This window comes from Podarcis pityusensis (genome assembly GCF_964106645.2).
Source record: "Podarcis pityusensis genome assembly, chromosome: 8".
Lineage (NCBI taxonomy): Eukaryota > Metazoa > Chordata > Lepidosauria > Squamata > Lacertidae > Podarcis > Podarcis pityusensis.
The window spans coordinates 84871845-84890476 of NC_138033.1; the positions used below are offsets into that span (position 1 = coordinate 84871845).

At 44.2% G+C, this 18632-nt stretch overlaps 2 protein-coding genes across 6 annotated transcripts in view; one reads left to right on the top strand and one right to left on the bottom strand.

The window, feature by feature from the left end:
• Positions 1–15270, bottom strand: part of GFPT1 (glutamine--fructose-6-phosphate transaminase 1) — a 42875-nt gene extending 27605 nt beyond the window's left edge. For 3 of the 4 annotated variants that reach the window (XM_081017385.1, XM_081017383.1, XM_081017384.1), the window contains exons 1-6: positions 15009–15152; positions 6181–6288; positions 5468–5575; positions 3005–3130; positions 1837–1895; positions 422–556 (exon numbers count right to left, since the gene is read on the bottom strand). In XM_081017385.1, coding sequence (XP_080873511.1) covers positions 422–556; positions 1837–1895; positions 3005–3130; positions 5468–5575; positions 6181–6288; positions 15009–15015 — 543 coding nt within the window. In that variant the 5' untranslated portion in view covers positions 15016–15152. Of the gene's footprint in view, positions 1–421; positions 557–1836; positions 1896–3004; positions 3131–5467; positions 5576–6180; positions 6289–15008 lie in introns of all 4 variants that reach the window. The other variant, XM_081017386.1, reaches the window with a different exon arrangement.
• The window catches only part of ANTXR1 (ANTXR cell adhesion molecule 1), a 261071-nt gene that overhangs the window by 161548 nt on the left and 80891 nt on the right, over positions 1–18632 (top strand). The gene's annotated exons all lie outside the window — the stretch shown is intronic.

The window sequence follows — 18632 nt, forward strand, 5'->3', positions numbered from 1 at the left end:
GCTGCTGAGAGGTATTGGTAGTATTATTATTATCCTCCTCATCATCATTATCCCTAGTCTGAGTATCACAGGATATTCTCTAAATTAGTCAATTATCTTACATTTAGTTTGGTAAAAGCTATGAATTAACATTACTGTTGCAAACAGGATCTTGGCTCTTTCATTTGCTCTTGGCTTATCATAGAATTGTAGAGTTGGAAGAGACCCAGAGGGTCATCTAGTCCAACCCCCTGCAATGCAGGAATGTCTTACATTGCTGACTAAAGCAGCTGTAAGAGAAAGCAGATTGCTCTATACCAGCAATGGACTAAGCAATTCCTGAAACCTCACCATGAAACATATTAAAAGGTCTGGCAAAACATAAGAATTGTATATTGCCTCCTATGGGTGATAAATGTTTTACGAAAAAATGTAGAATTACCAGCTGTTGGATGACCCTTTCTACCAATGTGGTGTAGCTGATATCGTCACTTTCACGGTTGTCATACATGTACTTGACAAGTTTAGCAATTGTCTCAGTATCAGTCTCGGACTCAAATTCATAACCTTTGCTTTCCTGAAAAAACATTTAAGAAGTATGACTTGTGTTAGTCAAAACAATGGAAATATGGAACATGGCACATGGACAACGGAATATCTACTACGCACTATTTTTGTATCATAGCAACCATATTCTAAAAATATTGCACAGGCTGCTCCTGTTTCTTACAACTGCTCTACTTTCATTCATTAATTTCAAGTTCTCCTGCTCAGAGAAAGAATCAAATAGAATAGATAAAGGAATGCAGAAGCAAAAGAACCATGTCTTGATGGGCATGGTTCCAGCTCACTGCTGCGCGCCTACAGAAAGCAGAGCAGATGCTAACCACACAATGCAACCAAGCTAGTATGGAACCCAATGGCAAAGTTCTCAAAGGCCAGAATGGGTCGGGATTCAATTTTTGTTGGTTAGGGAGGTGAAGAGTGGCAATAGCACTCTAGAGCAGCTGATAATATATCTGGAGCCACATATGACCGTAAACAATTAATAACCCCACGACCTCTTTTTGCAAAGAAAAATTCCAGAGGGGGTTGCTGTGTTGTCTGTGGCTGCAAGCACCACAAAAAGTCTTGCGGCACCTTGAAGACTATTCCTGGAAGTATATTCATCTGCTCTTTAGATTTCTTAATTCTACTACTTCCTCTGAAGTCAATACAGTACCATTAACCTAATAGACACACAATCACATTACACACTTAAGCCTGAAAGAAATTAGAAGCAAGATAAAATTATCCAGCTTTGGTAAGATTGTAATATTATTATATAATGCCACTAATGTTCATGAGAGAAGGCCCATAAAGTCAGTGACAAGAGTGCATGCTTTGACTGCAGAAGGTCCCAAATGCAATCTGCAGGCAGGAAAGGGAAGACCCTGCTACCATTTCTGGCTGGGGCTGTTGAGAGTTATAGTTATGGTTATAGTCCAAAACTACTGGAGGGCATCAGTTTGGGGAAGCCTGGTGCAGACAGTACAGCATGAGATGAAGCAACAACCTGAATTGAGATAAGGTGCCTTCCTGCATCCCTAAGGCACTTCACAGGGTGACACAGAAGATACCTATCAGCCCAGTGGAACATGCAATCTAACCACTCCTTAAAGTTATAGCACCAGCTCATGTAACAGATACTTTAAAGGCTTCTAAAGTGTCTCCCTTCTCAGCATCCAAAGAATGCTGGCATAATTTGGGAACAAAACTACCAGGCCCAAGTGATTCTCTCCTACGATACAAACACAAGCAGATTCAGACTTCCCACTTTGTTTAAACTCACAGCACAGCACAAGGAGCTTCACTTACCAAAAATTTCTTCAGGTCTTTGTAGTTTGTAATAATGCCATTGTGGATAACAATAAATTCTGAAACACAGGGGGAGAAAACACTTTAGGAGCTATGATCATAAAAGAGCCCGCAAAAATAGGGAAGCATCCCAAGAGGAGAAGAAAAGAGAGGTGCCAAGCACCTTGCTCAAAGGCAAAAGCCTGAAACAGAAACAAGGATTCCCAAAGCCAAGCCAAGCACAAGCACATGATAGATGGATGGTCGAATTTAATAAAGAAAGTACAATCCCTGCTGGGCTGCTTAACTTAGAGTAGTTTAATGCCACCTGCTGCATCCAACTGCAGGATTAATTTACTTTATCCCAGACCCATTTACAGTTCAATTTCCTAATGTAAGAGAGAATGTAGGCCATCTTCCATGTGGGCCATTACCCAAAATTGTTTTCTGTACTAACTACACCAGGAATGCCAGTTGCCTATGCTAAACAGGATGTATCAACAAAGTACAAGGCAGCCGGCAGCTCAATTTCAGCCCCGAGGAGCCTTTAGAATTAAGACACTTAACAGATTAAATGAACCCTTACAACAGATTAATGGGAATTATAACCCATGCTTGCAACTTTGGTAGTATTTTAACCTTAGTGCAATACTAACAGCAGGGCTTTATAACAGTCATTACAGTGCCTCAGATCACAGTTTTTTAATCTAGAAACAATATAATTAGTGAGTACTCAAATTTAACCTTTTCTGAAAATCTCTATAAGGTAATATATTATTTATTCTGTAATCTACAACTCACTTTTTAAAAAGCAATTTTAAAATCATTATCTGTGAACATTCTGCATATTTAAAAGGAGTTGAGACCAGCCTTGTTTTTAACTTGAAACAGTCTTTAATCCATAAAAGAACTAAATTCTGTTTCCCAATGTAGATGATTTTTGGTTTGTTGGGGCTCTCCGGTCTAACTATCTGCCTCCTCCCACCTGGAAATAAAAGCTAAGACCACTAAGATTTACTTCTTACATGTCTTGCTACCTGGTACTTTGTTCAAGAAGATGGACACAGCTGTCCAGGAAGATTGCCTGCCCAACACTTTATCAACTCTGAACAGCCATCAGAAGCTAGGACAAAAGTCCAAGCGTCACCTCATCCCTCACACCCACCAAAACGTAACGGCAATGTCTTACCATTGTTTTTATCCGATCGCTGTGGGTGGCTGTTGACAGGATTGGGCTCGCCGTGGGTGGCCCATCTGGTATGGGCAATTCCAAGATGCACATCAAACTCAATGTCCAGGTCCATATCCTGTTGTTCTATGTAAAGTGGGGAAAAGTTCATTCCTAAGAGGATCTCCTACTCTTATTGAATGGAGGGAAAGGTTTCAGCTGACATCACCCACTGGCTTCAGTGAGGCTTTACGAAGTAGGCCAAGGCTTTCAGGCTACTCATGAATGTGAGCTCTTTTCTAACATTTACAGGTCTTTTGCATGTGTTAAGTGGTCCACTTCCACCAACACATAAATTATAGGTGGGGAAACTCTGGGCTAAAGGTCAAATGGGGCCCTTTAGACCTCTCCATCTGGCCCTCAGGACTCTCCCCAGGCCACCCCCCCCCCCAATTACCAGCCATACTCTGCACCCTGCTGGAGTGTTTTTGCCTGGCTGAAATGTGTATCTGAGCTCTAACCACACCTCTTGCTGATCTGGATGGCAGACAGAGAGGGGCATGAGTGATTGTAGAAACCAGCCTCATGAACAAAGGCAATGTTTAGATTCATTACTCTACCAACTTTTTCTTCTGGCCCTGCCCACCATTGGCATGTGTTCCCCTGGAAGGATGTCCAGAAGGGAATGTGGCTTGGGACAAAAAACGTCAACCACCCCGACCTAAGTTCTGACTAAAGCCAGCCAACTCAGTCAGCAACATCTAAGATAAAAGTAAGTCCACAATGCAGAGGTCCTCCACCATGCCTCTCTGAAAACAGCCATAGTTTAAAACAAAGTATTATCCACAATATTAGCACACACTGTTGTTTCCTGAATAGAGGGCATTGAACGGAACGCAAAACATGAGACGTTTGCTTCTCCATTGTTTACAGTTTTCCCACCCAGAGATCATACCAATTTAATACTTGCATTTTTCTAGTACATAGAAAGTTAATAAAAGACCATCTTATTTTGTGGCTGTATCAATTTACCATGCTTAGAGCATCAACATTTGATTTAAACAATTCCTAAGACCAGCAGCAACAGAAATACATGACTGCTGTATAAACTAAATCATTGGCTGCAATATGAACAAGCATTCTACTCACACATTTCATTTTAATTCTTTACTTTTGCCTTTACTGCAAATTCCCTAACAGCTGAACTATGATTTGTATGTGCCCTCCAACGCAGGACTGCAAACCAGCTTCCAAACATGGTTTGGTTGGTGGTCCCAGTTTGGAGGGCAAGCCCAAACCATAGTTGGCTAGTTTAACAGCAAATTCTGGTTTGTGCTAAAGAGGAAGCAACTTGCATTGGAGCACATAATGCAGGCATAGGCAAACTCTGGCCCTCCAGATTTTTGGGACTACAACTCCCATCATCCCTAGCTAACAGGACCAGTGATCAGGGATGATGGGAATTGTAGTCCTAAACATCTGGAGGGCCGGAGTCCACCTGTGCCTGACATAATGTGCGGGAGGGAGGGGAACACGCATGAGGCCACTCAAGCAGCATTAAACCATGGTTTGGCAATGTGTGTGAATAAATCCACGGTTGGGAACTTCAGTAGTTTCTCACTAGGCAAAGGTGGTCTGGCTATCTGCTGTTATCAGTTTATATGACACTAGTTTATCAGTAACAGACAAGAAATGAAGTCTCAGCTGTCCACTCTGGAAAGAGATGGGCAAGACAATGCAGAGTATGTGAATTCCGCTATCTTGTGAACACTTTTTCTTCAAGAATACTCTCCACTACCATTCTCCCTATTCATGCTGCCTCTACTATAACCAGAGAGAGAGAGAGAGAAAGGGTCTGTGTTCCAAAGGTGACTGAGATGTTTGAGTCTAATTGGCCAAAGAATGACCCAACAAGAGATCACGCAATATCTCTATATTTGCTCTCAACAGGCAAGGCAGACTTACAGGGAGGATTAGAAAATTTGATTTATCTGAGAACTGCATTATAGAAATGAATATATAGTTTATCATTTAGTATACAGTGGTGCCCCGCAAGACGAATGCCTCACAAGACGAAAAACTCGCTAGACGAAAGAGTTTTCCTTTTTTTGAGTCGTTCCGCAAGACGAATTTCCCTATGGGCTTGCTTCGCAAGACGAAACGTCTTGCGAGTTCTTGCGAGTTTGTTTCCTTTTTCTTAAAGCCGCTAAGCCGTTAATAGCCGCTAAGCCGCTAAGCCGTTAATAGCCGCTAAGCCGCTAATAGCCGTGCTTCGCAAGACGAAAAAACCACAAGACGAAGAGACTCGCGGAACGGATTAATTTCGTCTTGCGAGGCACCACTGTACCAATGGGCACAGCATGTGGTGGGAAGTGTTTTCAGTTTGTACCTAACAATACATTGAAAGATGGTTGCTGAATGGTACTGAAATCAGGAACAAAGACCACCAAAAAGAAAAGGTGGATTATGTAGGACTGGACTTACTGTTCACTTCTTCATCCAAAGCCTTCACTTTCCCCTTCTTTTTGATGAGTGCAATTTTGCCAGCATTGGCCTCCCAGTCTTTATCATTGCCTCCATCAATTCCAACTCCTAATACACAGAAAGCTTAAGGTGAATCACACACACCTCATTTGGCTTGAAATATTAATTGTTCTGCTATCCAGGATCATTAACCTAACTTCCACAATCATTTTTCTACAGGCTAGAATAAAATTGCAGGGTTTCAGAACATTATGGCTGTACATAATTACAAGAAAAGCCCGTGCAAGATTTAGAAACATAACATTGCCTAGGTGTTCCCTTTTAGCCATTGGGCTGCATTGCTGGGACACTGAAGAATATCCAAGCATTCCAACTGCACAGGGTCAGTTATGTTAGCCATTAGACTCTTGTCAAACAATACATCTTCTGTAAGGAAAAGGAGATTTCTTTCATTGGGAAAAGACATCTCAAAAAGCCTAATGAGATTTTAATTTCATCCAAATACCTGTGCACATAACGGTTTATGTCCAAGATATACAACTAAACATGTAAACTTGTTGCATGTGAACTGAAAGGTGGAATAAGTCACATCAAGCCTTGCTTCTTACACACTGCAGACCATGACTTTACTGGCAACCACATCCTTTTAAAACCATATCCACAGAAAAAAAGTTTGAAAGATAAGGAATCCAAGGACAGGGTGAGCAGCTTACCAGCAGAGTCATATCCTCTGTACTCCAGTCGCTGAAGCCCTTTGATGAGGGTCTCCAGGATCTCCCGTCTTGTCCGGGGAACGTGGTAGTTCAGGTAAGCAAAGATGCCTGCAGGATTGATTAGAAATTAAAACAAAGACTATATACAGTTGTACCTCGGGTTACGCTTCAGGTTACATACGCTTCAGGTTACAGACTCCGCTAACACAGAAATAGTGCTTCAGGTTAAGAACTTTGCTTCAGGTTGAGAACAGAAATCATGCTCTGGCAGCGCGGCGGCAGCGGGAGGCCCCATTAGGTAAAGTGGTGCTTCAGGTTAAGAACAGTTTCAGATTAAGAACGGACCTCCGGAACGAATTAAGTACTTAACCCGAGGTACCACTGTACATGCAATACTGCATTTCACTTTGTAACCACAACTATGAACTGAAACAGCGCTTGTGTAGGATTTCTATTAGCACAGCCCCCAAAGTGTTGTAAATAAACTCATTTTTATAAAACATTACAAGCCACAAGAAGAAAAAGCACCACACTTTTTTTTTGCTACATTTCTCCCAAGCAGTATTATATATTTTTTTAAAATGTACATATACACAATTAAAATTGTAAGTAAAGCAGAGAGAATCTAAAAGCAACTCCAGGGACGAGAGAAGGATCCATTAAGATAGGGTTTTTTGAAGGAAGGATGGGATATAAATAAAATAATAAATTAAATTAAAAAACCATTAAAAAGTATAAAACATATTGTAGATGAGTGCAATGAAGTGGCTCCACTCTGCAAACTCTAGAATGGAGTGCAAGGACTTAGGGTAAAGAATTTTGAGTTTGCAGAATGGAACCCTCCATTACAGCCTTCCTTCCAACAAAAAACAAAAAACACCCATTCTTAGAGTTGGTCCTAGAAAATCTAGCAAGCTCTTATGGGTTTTTTGAATTATCTCAGTAGCTCCAGATTTAGGCCTCATCTCTGCTACCATCTGCATGAGAAAAAATACACCCCACATTCTGGGACTTTTACTTTTTAGACACTGTGGGATATATTCAGTGCTAGTTCAAATCAGAGTAAACCCAATGGGTCAATCCCAAGCAATAACAAATCCATGGATCCCACAATTCCTGGGAAGTCTCAGAAAATAGCACGTGGAAAGTCAATAATGTGCTCCTACCTCTCACGCACACCAAAGAGTTGCCTTGTCACAATAATGACTTGCATGCTCAATAAGTACTGCATTTGAGATTTATAAGGATATTCCTTATAATCTCCATGCATGAACTCCCTCTGTGAAAGGGCACTGCCATAAAGTGGGCAAGGCACAAGAAACAGGGAAAGAAGCCGGGTGGGGAACTTCAGTCATGATATTCCAGTTTATCAAGATTTCAGACAGGTTGTCAACTCCCAGTGGCTACAAGGAAGTGTTCAATTTCATTATAGCCAACAAAGTTAGAAATTACGAACACTTCACTGCAGTAAAGCATTCCAACTCAAGAGAAGAGCTTTGGAACCCTCCCCACCCCAATATAACTAAGAAAAAACAAAGAAGAGACTGATTAACTTTTGGAACTGGCACAATTGATCTTGCTGAAAGTCTGTCTATCCCGCCAGGTGCTCTTCTCCTTAGACATGCTCCAATATTGAAAGTCAGATGCAAGAAAAATGCATGAACTGGAGGGATGTAAGCAATGGGGAAAGACCTCGCTACTCCCTGCCCCTTTCTACGTAACTGGACTGGAGGACATCTGGGTTTAAACAGAGAGCTCTGCTGTCCTCACAACTAGACTGAGTCTCAAAATTCTCATTCTTGCCTAAGGCTAATCCTTACATCGGGGTAGGCAACCTAAGGCCCGTGGGCCGGATGCGGCCCAGTCACCTTCTCAATGTGTCCTTGTATTTAAAATGCATCTCTGGGTTATTTGTGGGGCCTGCCTGGTGTTTTTACATGAGTAGAATGTGTGCTTTTATTTAAAATGCATCTCTGGGTTATTTGTGGGGCATAGGAATTCATTCTATTTTCCCCCCCAAAATATAGTCTGGCCCACCACATGGCCTGAGGGACGGTGGACCAGCCCATGGCTGAAAAAGGTTGCTGACCCCTGCCTTACAGTGACCACCCCCAGCAGCAACCGTTCACATTTCTTTCCGATTCTAACCCTTACCTCTCAAAAAGGTGCACAGCTGGCCAAAAAAAACCCCTCCTAGAATGACCAAGGGAGCGGATCTCTTTTGGGAATGCATCACAATGACAGGGGGCCACCACTGACAAGACCATGGGTAGACAAACTAAGGCCCGGGGGCCAGATCTGCCCCAACCGCCTTCTCAATCCGGCCCACAGACGGTCTGGGAATCAGCATGTTTTTACATGAGTACAATGTGTCCTTTTAAAATGCATCTCTGGGTTATTTGTGGGGCATAGGAATTCGTTCATTTTAGATAGATAGATAGATAGATAGATAGATAGATAGTCCGGGCCCCCCACAAGGTTTGAGGGACAGTGGACTGGCCCCCTGCTGAAAAAGTTTGCTGACCCCTGGACAAGACTGTCTGCTTTTAGCAGCAGTCACTCTTGCCTCAGGAAAAGGGCCCGCTTTGTTGCTCAACACTTCACTGGCTCCCTGGCTCAGTCCAGCCATCATTCAAGGCTGCTTCAGTATTCATATTACTCACATAAGCCAGAAGCATGTGAACAGGGTGCTTGCGGTGGGTCAGCAAGACCATGTTGGCAAACGCTGCTCATTTAGCTGTAGCCAAAGATCTGCCCCACATAGCATTAGCAGCCTGTTACCATGGTGTGCTTTCAGTTCACCAGATACCCTCATCCCTTTCCTCTTCCTCTTCCTAGCAGCTTATGGTCCCTCATCTAGGGACAAATGTTGACCTGTGATCTACCAGCAAGCATATCTTTGGCTCTGGTGAGAGCATGGAATCAGAGAAAGACACACACACACCCCACATTCGCACCATGCCTGAAGAAGTGCCAGCCTTATACCACAAGCGTTGGAGACACCCAAAAAGCTGTGGGATTTCTTAGTTACTAAGGCAAGCCAACACTGGTTGACCCAGGGGGAAAGAAGCACATTCCACAGGTGTATTGTTCATGGCTAGGCGATATATTGATATATTGTTCAAAACCAGTTTGAAGCCCCTATCGTACTATTGGTTTCATAATTTTTGGCTGGATATTACAAATCATTCTGATGCATGGCTTTTTTCATTTTGCCCAATCTCAAAAAAAGAAAGACGCTTTTAAGCTATTTTTAAGGAAATTCGCCAACATCTACACTTCCAACATGGGTTGCCATACGTCCAGAGTTTCCCTGACATTTCAGCGCTTTCTACTCAGACACTGTTTCCGATGGCCAAATTCTAGCTATGTCTGTGAAACTTTGGACATATGGCAACCCTACCTTAGCCCTTGCTCCTTCCAAGTGTACAAGCACTACACTAATTTTAAGGTGTGCTGCTAATCACATATTTTTACCAACTAATCATACACAGCAAACTCCCAAGACCACTTCCTCATTTGCATGAGTTGAAAAGAAGAAAGGAAGTAAAATGTTACAGTTAAATAAATTTACTCATTCAGCTCATAAATAAGATCATAGTCCATAGGAGGAAATGTTCTCTATGTAAATTCTGTGATGACAGGGTTGAAAATAAGTTCCCAAGAAGAACTGTTATTAGCTCATCTAGAGAGCCACCTAAAAGGGGCAGATGGAAAGAAGAATCACTAACTTTTGGCAGGTCAAAGCTCTCTACCTTATTGTTTGGAAGCAAATATAATTTGTCACCTAAAGTACAATAATATATTACAAAATTACAAGAATCAGTGCCCAACCTCCTAGCAGCTATTTCACATAGTTGACACATCCTATACAGTGGTACCTCGGGTTAAGTACTTAATTCGTTCCGGAGGTCCGTTCTTAACCTGAAGCACCACTTTAGCTAATGGGGCCTCCTGCTGCTGCCGTGCCTCCGGAGCACGATTTCTGTTCTCATCCTGAAGCAAAGTTCTTAACCCGAGGTAATATTTCTGGGTTAGTGGAGTCTGTAACCTGAAGTGTATGTAATCTGAAGCATATGTAACCCGAGGTACCACTGTATTTCAAATATATTTTCCTTTGTAAGTTTTCCAATGGGTCACTTCTGTAAGGCTAGATATTTGCGCTAATAATTATTTCCTGCTGTCCCTCTTCTGAGAGAGCCCAGTTAGAATTCACAAATTCAGCTGTGTTCAGCCATGACTACTGCAAGTCAATACTTCAGAATTCAGATAAAAATGGGGGGGGGGGGTAAGAAGGGTTGTGTTTGTATAACCTCGAAGTCAAAAGAATTATATTGGCCTCCTTAGTTTGATATCAGCAAGAAACTGGAAGCTACCCAGCAGAAGGAAGAGCAGGTGCTTGTTTCACTCCTGGTGGCAACACCTGGCTGTGAAACATGAGGGTTCAGCTGGTGGGTTGAGACCAGAAACTCGATTGCAGCCCAGCCTAAACCAGATTGGTTCAGGTGCCACACTTGACTTCCTTTTGTACTTGTTTAAGGTATGGGTTAAGCTTTCTGGAAGACGATAAAGAACACAGCAGAATGATAGAATGCAGGAAAAATTTAAAAGGGGGGTGAGAGAAAGGAACAGAGAGAAGGTAAAGGATGACCACATGCAACAAAAATGTTTTAGTTGGCCCCATAGCTCATACTGGGGTTAAGAGGCACGGTGGAGAGAGATCCTTTGGATATGATAGTTGCTATGAGAGCACTTGAGCTGAAGGGCAGGATAAAAATTGCTCAAACAAATTAATGTCAACAGTAGAAATATTTATTTCACTGCAGATGTTAAACAGAGCACCAGTCTCTACACTTAGTCAAACCAAATGGTCAGAAATGAACACTGTGTGCTCTACTAGGGTGGACAATTTCACAGCAAGTCAGGTCCCAAATTTTAGTTGTACACTGAAAACCAGAAGAAACTACCCATTTACGAGGAGCCAACAATCTCACTCTATTTTGCTGAACAGGAAAAAACTGCTCTGTCAGTTCGGGCATTTCTTATTTACCTATAAATCAATGCTTGGAATCTGCTGTTAGTCCTGTAGTCAACCCCCCTCTCCCACCCCTGGCAATGTAACCCACTAAGCTATGAATAACGTATCAGATTTTGAAATTATTCCAGTTTGATGCTGCACCAGTTTAATTATTAAAAGAAAGTGATCTTGTAAGATTTGCTCCCATCCTTACCTCTGCAGCAAGTTTAAACTGGTTATGAGTTTCACATTCAACTATGAACAAGGCATATATCTGCTACACTGGTTTGTCTGGACATCTACATTCTACCTGGGCCGTTAACAAGAGATGAATTATACTTATTCCATCAAAGAATAAGCAAGTGAGATACAGAAATGTCAAGGTAAAGATAAAACTGCAAGGGCAATAAACCCTACAATTTCAACCATGCAAGAGAAATAATCCCCTCAGAAATATGACCTGAAGGAAAGGCATTGGCTTTGTCAGTCTCCATCACACTAAAGGCACGAAATTTTGCTTTCTCATTTTGGAACAAGACAGTCAAGAGGCTATAACTGTATTCAGAAATATTTTAAAGGATATGTTTGTAGACAAAGAACAGATTATGCTATGCAATCTGAGAATCCCACACATTCCCAAGATTGAATTCACAGAAAGACTTGAACTGTGCTCACAGCAAACTATTTATAGCATAAATTGCCTATTCTATTCTTAGCACTGCCCCATTTTCCATTTTCTGAGGCAAATTTGCATAGCATTAAATGCACATGAGCAAACTGTGACTGCAGCTCTTCTTCACTTCGCTCTTCAGGAGAAATTTCTCATGAACCTGTCTCCCACATCAAAAAAACCCCCACACCAATACCTGAAGGTGACAGAGTAGTGTTAAGAAAGCCGAAAAAATAGTGGATATATGGGGAAGTTGATATATGGCAGAGCATGTTCCATCTCCAACACCTTCCATGTGCAGCTGGAAAAGACTCCTGCTATAAACCCAGGCGAACCACTGCCAGTGTGGACAATTGTCTAGATGGGCCCAATGGCCTGGGATTCAATAAGCACATATAGACCTATGCTACGTCTGCACACCAAGAGAATGCAAATGATAATTCAGGGCTCAACCAGAAGGTCCTGGTTCACTAGGTGGCCTCAAGCAAGCCAGTTTTGCTTTTCTTCAGCGCCTAGTCCTTTGGAATATGGGGATAATCATATTGACCAATTTAACTTAGAAGGAATTTGTAAGGATGAGTGGGGTCATGTGTTTTGTTTTGATTTTATTTATTTCGTAAAATTTATATACTGTTCGAAGCAGATGATAAATGTATGCACGTGAAAACAAAAAGAGCTATATACATACACACTTCCAATATTATTAAAATAATAATGAGACAGTCTTATCATTAAGTTCTCTGAAAAAGTTTGGTGGGTGAAGATCAGGGAGCCTCATCTGTAGTTGCACCCTTTATGAATTTAAGAATAGAAGAAGGGCCTGCTGGATCAAGCCAATGGCCCATCCAATCCAACGTCCTGTTCTCACAGTGGCCAACCAGATGCCGGCGGGAAACCAGCAAGCAGGAATGGAGCACAAGAGGCCTCTCCTCTCCTGTGGTTTCCAGCAAGTAGTCTTCAAAAGCATTGCTGCCTCTGACCATGAAGGCAAAGGCTAGCCATCCTGGCTAGCAGCCATTGATAGCCCTTTCCATCATGACTTTTTAAAGCCATCCAAGTTGGTGGCCATCACTGCCTCCTGGAGGAGTGAGTTCCATAGTTTAACTATGCACCACATAGTGGAACATCATCACCAGAGATATGTGCCTAGCATCTTTTCTTTATACTTTTATTATGTCTTTTTTGCTGTGCTCTGAAGTGTTTCTTTTCTTTCTTTCTTTTTGGTGTTTTAAATATGTATTTCATGGTAGTCATCTCACAACATTTTTAAAAAGAAAAAAGGTGCAAAAATTTTTTTTTTCATTTAATCTCTTATTAGCAATGATCTTATTAATGATGATTCCTCTGGAATTGACCCAAACACCCCTTGCCTTTTGCCTACATAAGAGGACTCTCTTTTCTTCTTCCATGTCCCCTCTTCTTCTGTGCCACATTAGAAGCTGCTTTTGAAACTCAATAAGGTTAAACAGCACCTTTCAACACATCAAAAGGATGTGCTTGTAGGCAATGTGCAAACACAACGTCAAATGGGGATTAAATGAAATATTAAATCTTTCTGGAACCACCGTAAAACAGCTCAGTGTGCAAAACAAACACCACGTAAAGAGTAAGAACTTACATGCAAGCCAGAGATATGGAAGCAGCCCTTCCACCTACCAATACCAGCACTGCTGGCAAACCCTAGCTTCAGTACAAGTTGCTAGAAAGGCAGACAGCCCTGAAGTTGGTGTGGAAAAGCTCCTGAACAGGCAAATCTGCTTTTCTACCTGTCTACCTGTCTGATACACACCTATGCTCTCCTTCTACTGCACAGATGGCTGCCACCCCTTCCCACCCCTTGTTCCCCTTTATATTTCTAGGAGGTTAACATATTGCCATATTGTTGTATTTAGGCACCCTAAGCTTAACGGAAAACGAAGTTGAAAATATCTCCCTGCTGAATTCTGCCAATTCACCCCCTTCCTTTATCATCAGCAATCTAAACCCGCTTTCCCAATATCACACACTCGTCTACTCTCACGCTAATTTCCCCACAAGCCTCACTTGCGCCAGTCCCTCAAGACATTTGTCCCCTTCAACTTCACACCCGGATAAGATTTAGGCTGTAAGCTCCTTGGGGCAGAGACCTGTGTTTTGCTTATGCTACTGGTCTTCAAAGCACCACAGACCCTGATGCCACTTTATAACTACTACTACTACTACAGTACTGGATCACTATTGCTAAACCAGTTGTAGAGCTTTTCCCCCCTCTTCATCATTTTCCTGATTTTGCTTTACAGTACAGTGGTACCTCGGGTTACATACACTTCAGGTTACATATGCTTCAGGTTACATACACTTCAGGTTACATACACTTCAGGTTACATATGCTTCAGGTTACAGACTCCGCTAACCCAGAAATAGTACCTCGGGTTAAGAACTTTGCTTCAGGATGAGAACAGAAATCGTGCAGCAGCGGGAGGCGCCATTAGCTAAAGTGGCGCTTCAGGTTAAGAACAATTTCAGGTTAAGAACGGTCCTCCGGAACAAATTAAGTACTTAACCCGAGGTACCACTGTATTAGGTTTCCTAAATGTTCCGCAATGTTCAAGCATGGGGTTGCCTGTAAACAAACCATCTCTCTCACCCACCTGATTTCCATCTGCACATTCACACTGTCCCCACTACCCTCCTATTATCTCCCTTCCGAACCACCCTGAAGGCGAAGGCACTCTGCACATGCTCAAGAGAGCCAGCGTCGGACTTTTGACAAGGCCCTCTCTACAATGATGGTGAAAGAGTTGGAGGAGTAAAGCAAGTGAGGTGGAGGAGGAAGCCGCAGCTCAGAATGGGGGGCAAGAAGAGAGGCAGGCGCTGCTCTGAGGGCCTGGCCTTGCCCCCTCCCTCCCCTCTTCCGGCGCGCTCTGCACATGGGCTGAGGAAAGGCTACTGCCTGCGGCCGTAGAGCACGAAGGGGCCCCAGGGTCATCTAGCCCAACCCGCTGCCGTTCGCCCTGAGGGAAGCGGGCAACCCTTTCGAGAGAAGCCGCCTCGCCCTGGCTTCGGCCCCTCGGCATCGCCCACCTCGCCAGCCTTCCCGGCGGGGCAGCCTCCATCCCTCCCTCCCCCCCGGCCGCCTTCCTTCCTTCCCTCCTTCCTCACCGCACATGGTGGCGCCTGAGGAGACCGAGCAGGGCGGCTGGGAGGCTGGACAGGCGCTTCCTCGCTGACGGGCCGGCGGGACTGGCGGCGGCAACGGCGTCTCCTCCTCCTCCTCCTCCTCCTCCCGCGGACAGAGGGGCGCAGGCTCCCTGCCTGGCCCGCGATTGGGCCCGGCTCGGCCTAGCGGGCCCGGCTCCTCCTCCGCCTCCGCCTCCGCCGCCTCACGAGGCCTCCGGGCTGCCGTGTCACTCGGGGCGACGTGGCAGCCGGATCAGCATCCGCCTCAGGCGGAGGAGCGGGAGGAGCGGGAGCCCCGCAGGCCGGAAGGGCCGCGCTCGGGCGGAGGCGGAGGGGGAAGCCAGGCCGGGGCCCGACGAGGCGCCCCCTTGGCCTTCTTGTGATCAATGAGGTTAATGCTACCATTCTGGGTCCCCCGGTTGGTGGTGGCTCGTGGCCCGGGCAAAACAATGCGCCCCTTGGGGGGCTAATAAGGCACACACGCCCTGTGGGGTTAGATTCAGGTAGGGAGGTCGTGGAAATAAGTGAATGAAAGATGGGATAATGAAATTGTTTGATTTATTTTATTGTTCTTGTTTTGTTTTGTTAGTTTAATGTATTGTATTGTTTTTTTAGTGTTTAAATTTTTTGAAAAGTAATAAATACTATTTTTTTTAAAAAAAAAGGATTCAGGTAGGGAGCCGTGTTGGTGTGACGCTGTAGAAATATATAAAAAAATTGTCCAGGAGCACCTTAGAGACCAACTAAGTTTGTTCTTGGTATAAGCTTTCGTGTGCATGCCTGCTCATACCAATAACAAACTTAGTTGCATGCACACGAAAGCTTATACCAAGAACAAACTTAGTTGGTCTCTAAGGTGCTACTGTCTTGGGACGCGGGTGGCGCTGTGGGTAAAACCTCAGCGCCTAGGACTTGCCGATCGTATGGTCGGCGGTTCGAATCCCCGCGGCGGGGTGCGCTCCCGTCGTCAGGTCCCAGCGTCTGCCAACCTAGCAGTTCGAAAGCACCCCCGGGTGCAAGTAGATAAATAGGGACCGCTTACCAGCGGGAAGGTAAATGGCATTCCATGTGCTGCGCTGGCTCGCCAGATGCAGCTTGTCACGCTGGCCACGTGACCCAGAAGTGTCTGCGCACAGCGCTGGCTCCCGGCCTATAGAGTGAGATGAGCGCACAACCCTAGAGTCTGTCAAGACTGGCCCGTATGGGCAGGGGTACCTTTACCTTTACCTTTTTAAGGTGCTACTGGACAATTATGTGTGTGTGTGTGTGTGTGTGTGTATGTATATATATATATACTGGACAATTATATATATATATTTTTCGACACCCTTTTGGGATTGCTGTTCTTACCAGTCCGCTTTTTTGTGACTCTAGGTTGCAGCAAAACGAGATTCCACCTAAACATTAGGAAGAACTTCCTGACAGTGAGAGCTGTTCGACAGTGGAATTTGCTGGCAAGGAGTGTGGTGGAGTCTCCTTCTTTGGAGGTCTTTAAGCAGAGGCTTGACAACCATATGTCAGGAGTGCTCTGATGATGTTTCCTGCTTGGCAGGGGGTTGGACTCGATGGCCCTTGTGGTCTCTTCCAACTCTATGATTCTATGATTTAGGAGTTATCATCATCATTCTGATTTTTGATGGTAACACTGCAGCAAAATGAGGCGCCTCTTTGTGTGTGGTTGTCGTTATTATCATCAGTCCGCTAGCTGGTGACTCCAGGCTTGGGCAAAATGGGACTCCCTTTTGGGGCTATTTATGTACAGTAGTACCTCTGGTTACGTACTTAATTCGTTCCAGAGGTCCGTTTTTAACCTGAAACTGTTCTTAACCTGAAGCACCACTTTAGCTAATGGGGCCTCCTGCTGCCGCCGCGCCACCGGAGCACAATTTCTGTTCTCATCCTGAAGCAAAGTTCTTAACCCGAGGTACTATTTCTGGGTTAGCGGAGTCTGTAACCTGAAGCGTCTGTAACCTGAGATACCACTGTATTTACTACCCTTCACTTTTTGACTTTTCATTTCTTGCCCTTTGCCCTAAAATCCCAGGGTGGGATTAGAACACAGTATGAAATCAGTTTTAAAATAATTTGCCTTTCCTTCTTTGCCATAGCACCAGAGCATTGTGGGGCTTTTTAAAACAATGCTTCCGGCAAAACTCCAGAGTTGCCCGTTGGAGCTTCATGGAGCCTCCATGTTCAGCAACAGTCTATTGCTTGGTACCTGCTGTAGGGGACAAGCAGCAAGGAGTGGTGGTGGTCCAGTAGCCACCTTCATGCCCCCAACTGATTGCAAAGGGGTCTTGCCTGCCCTGCCCTGGCAGCCCCACCCGTTCTCCCGCTTAAAAGAGGCAGGTGGCAGAAAAGGCCCCCTGGCCCCCTTCCATACTGGAAAATGGCCATCAGTCCCAAGAGACAATTCTAGGCCAAGCAGGCTAATGGCCAGAGGTTGTGTAAGGCAACTTCTTGTAGCAACTGTGGGCCGATGTGGTGCAGTGGTTAGAGGGTCGAACCTGGAAATGGGTGAGACCACAGATCAGATCCCCACTCTGCCATCATGGAGCTCAGTGGGTGACTTTGGGTCACAGACGCCGCATCTCAGCCTAACCCACCTCACAGAGAAAAGGGACAGCCATGTATGCCACCTTGATTTTCCATGGAGTAAAGGTGGGATATGATTTAAATAAATAATGTGCAAGGTGACAGTGTACTAGGTGCTGGGGGCGCACAGCAGGAGAGGGCAACCTTTTGCATGCCTGGTTTGTGAAGCACACTAGAAACACAATCTTCCCCAATGTTGCTTCACCTTCCTTCCCATGGAATGAGCTTCACCACATTTGGTGGTGTTCTGGTTTGCCATTCATGCACGTTAAAGAGTCCCTCACCGTGGAAGCAACGTATTTCAATTTCAACAAGGCCTCCTTTGATATTTTTGTTCTAGTTCTAGCGTAGAGAGAAAAAAATCTATCCAGTTTCTCCGTGCCATGCATAATTTTATAAATGTCTGTATGTCATTTCTTGCTCTTAAAAGGTACCTAAAACCGAAGGGAGCTGCTGCAGACAAGATCCATGCGCTACTACCTCAACTGATCACTTGCTGGCAGTTCCTGAGAATGGAAGTAGCCTTGACAAACTTGACACCCAGTTTAACTTAGAATTGACTTGTTTCAGACACCCCTTTTGCTGATCCACCAGGAAAGGCTGAGTAGAGTCTTCCAGGTCTCTGGGGGGGTGTGCTGGATTACTAATTCTCAAGTAACAAGCTATCCTTTTCATACCACTGTACTTGCCCTTTCAAATAAAAGGAAGGAACACTGTTGTGAAGATTAGGTGTGCTGATTGCATCATGTTAGGTAATGTGATGTTTTCAGAGGCAGGGAAAAGTAAAACAGTAAATACAGAAGGGTTTTCTTCCAGGAACTTGGCATGAGTCAGAACTTATTAAGTGCGTCAACCATTAAAAAGTTCAAGATGGCCAGAACCGATAGTGGTCATATACTAGCAACTCATTCTTAGCCCAGGGCAAGGAAAAGACAGTGCCACAAGAGCTGCGGTGGCATCCTACGCAAGACAAGCAGGGCACGGGTTGCTTGTGGTTGCCCTCACACAGCA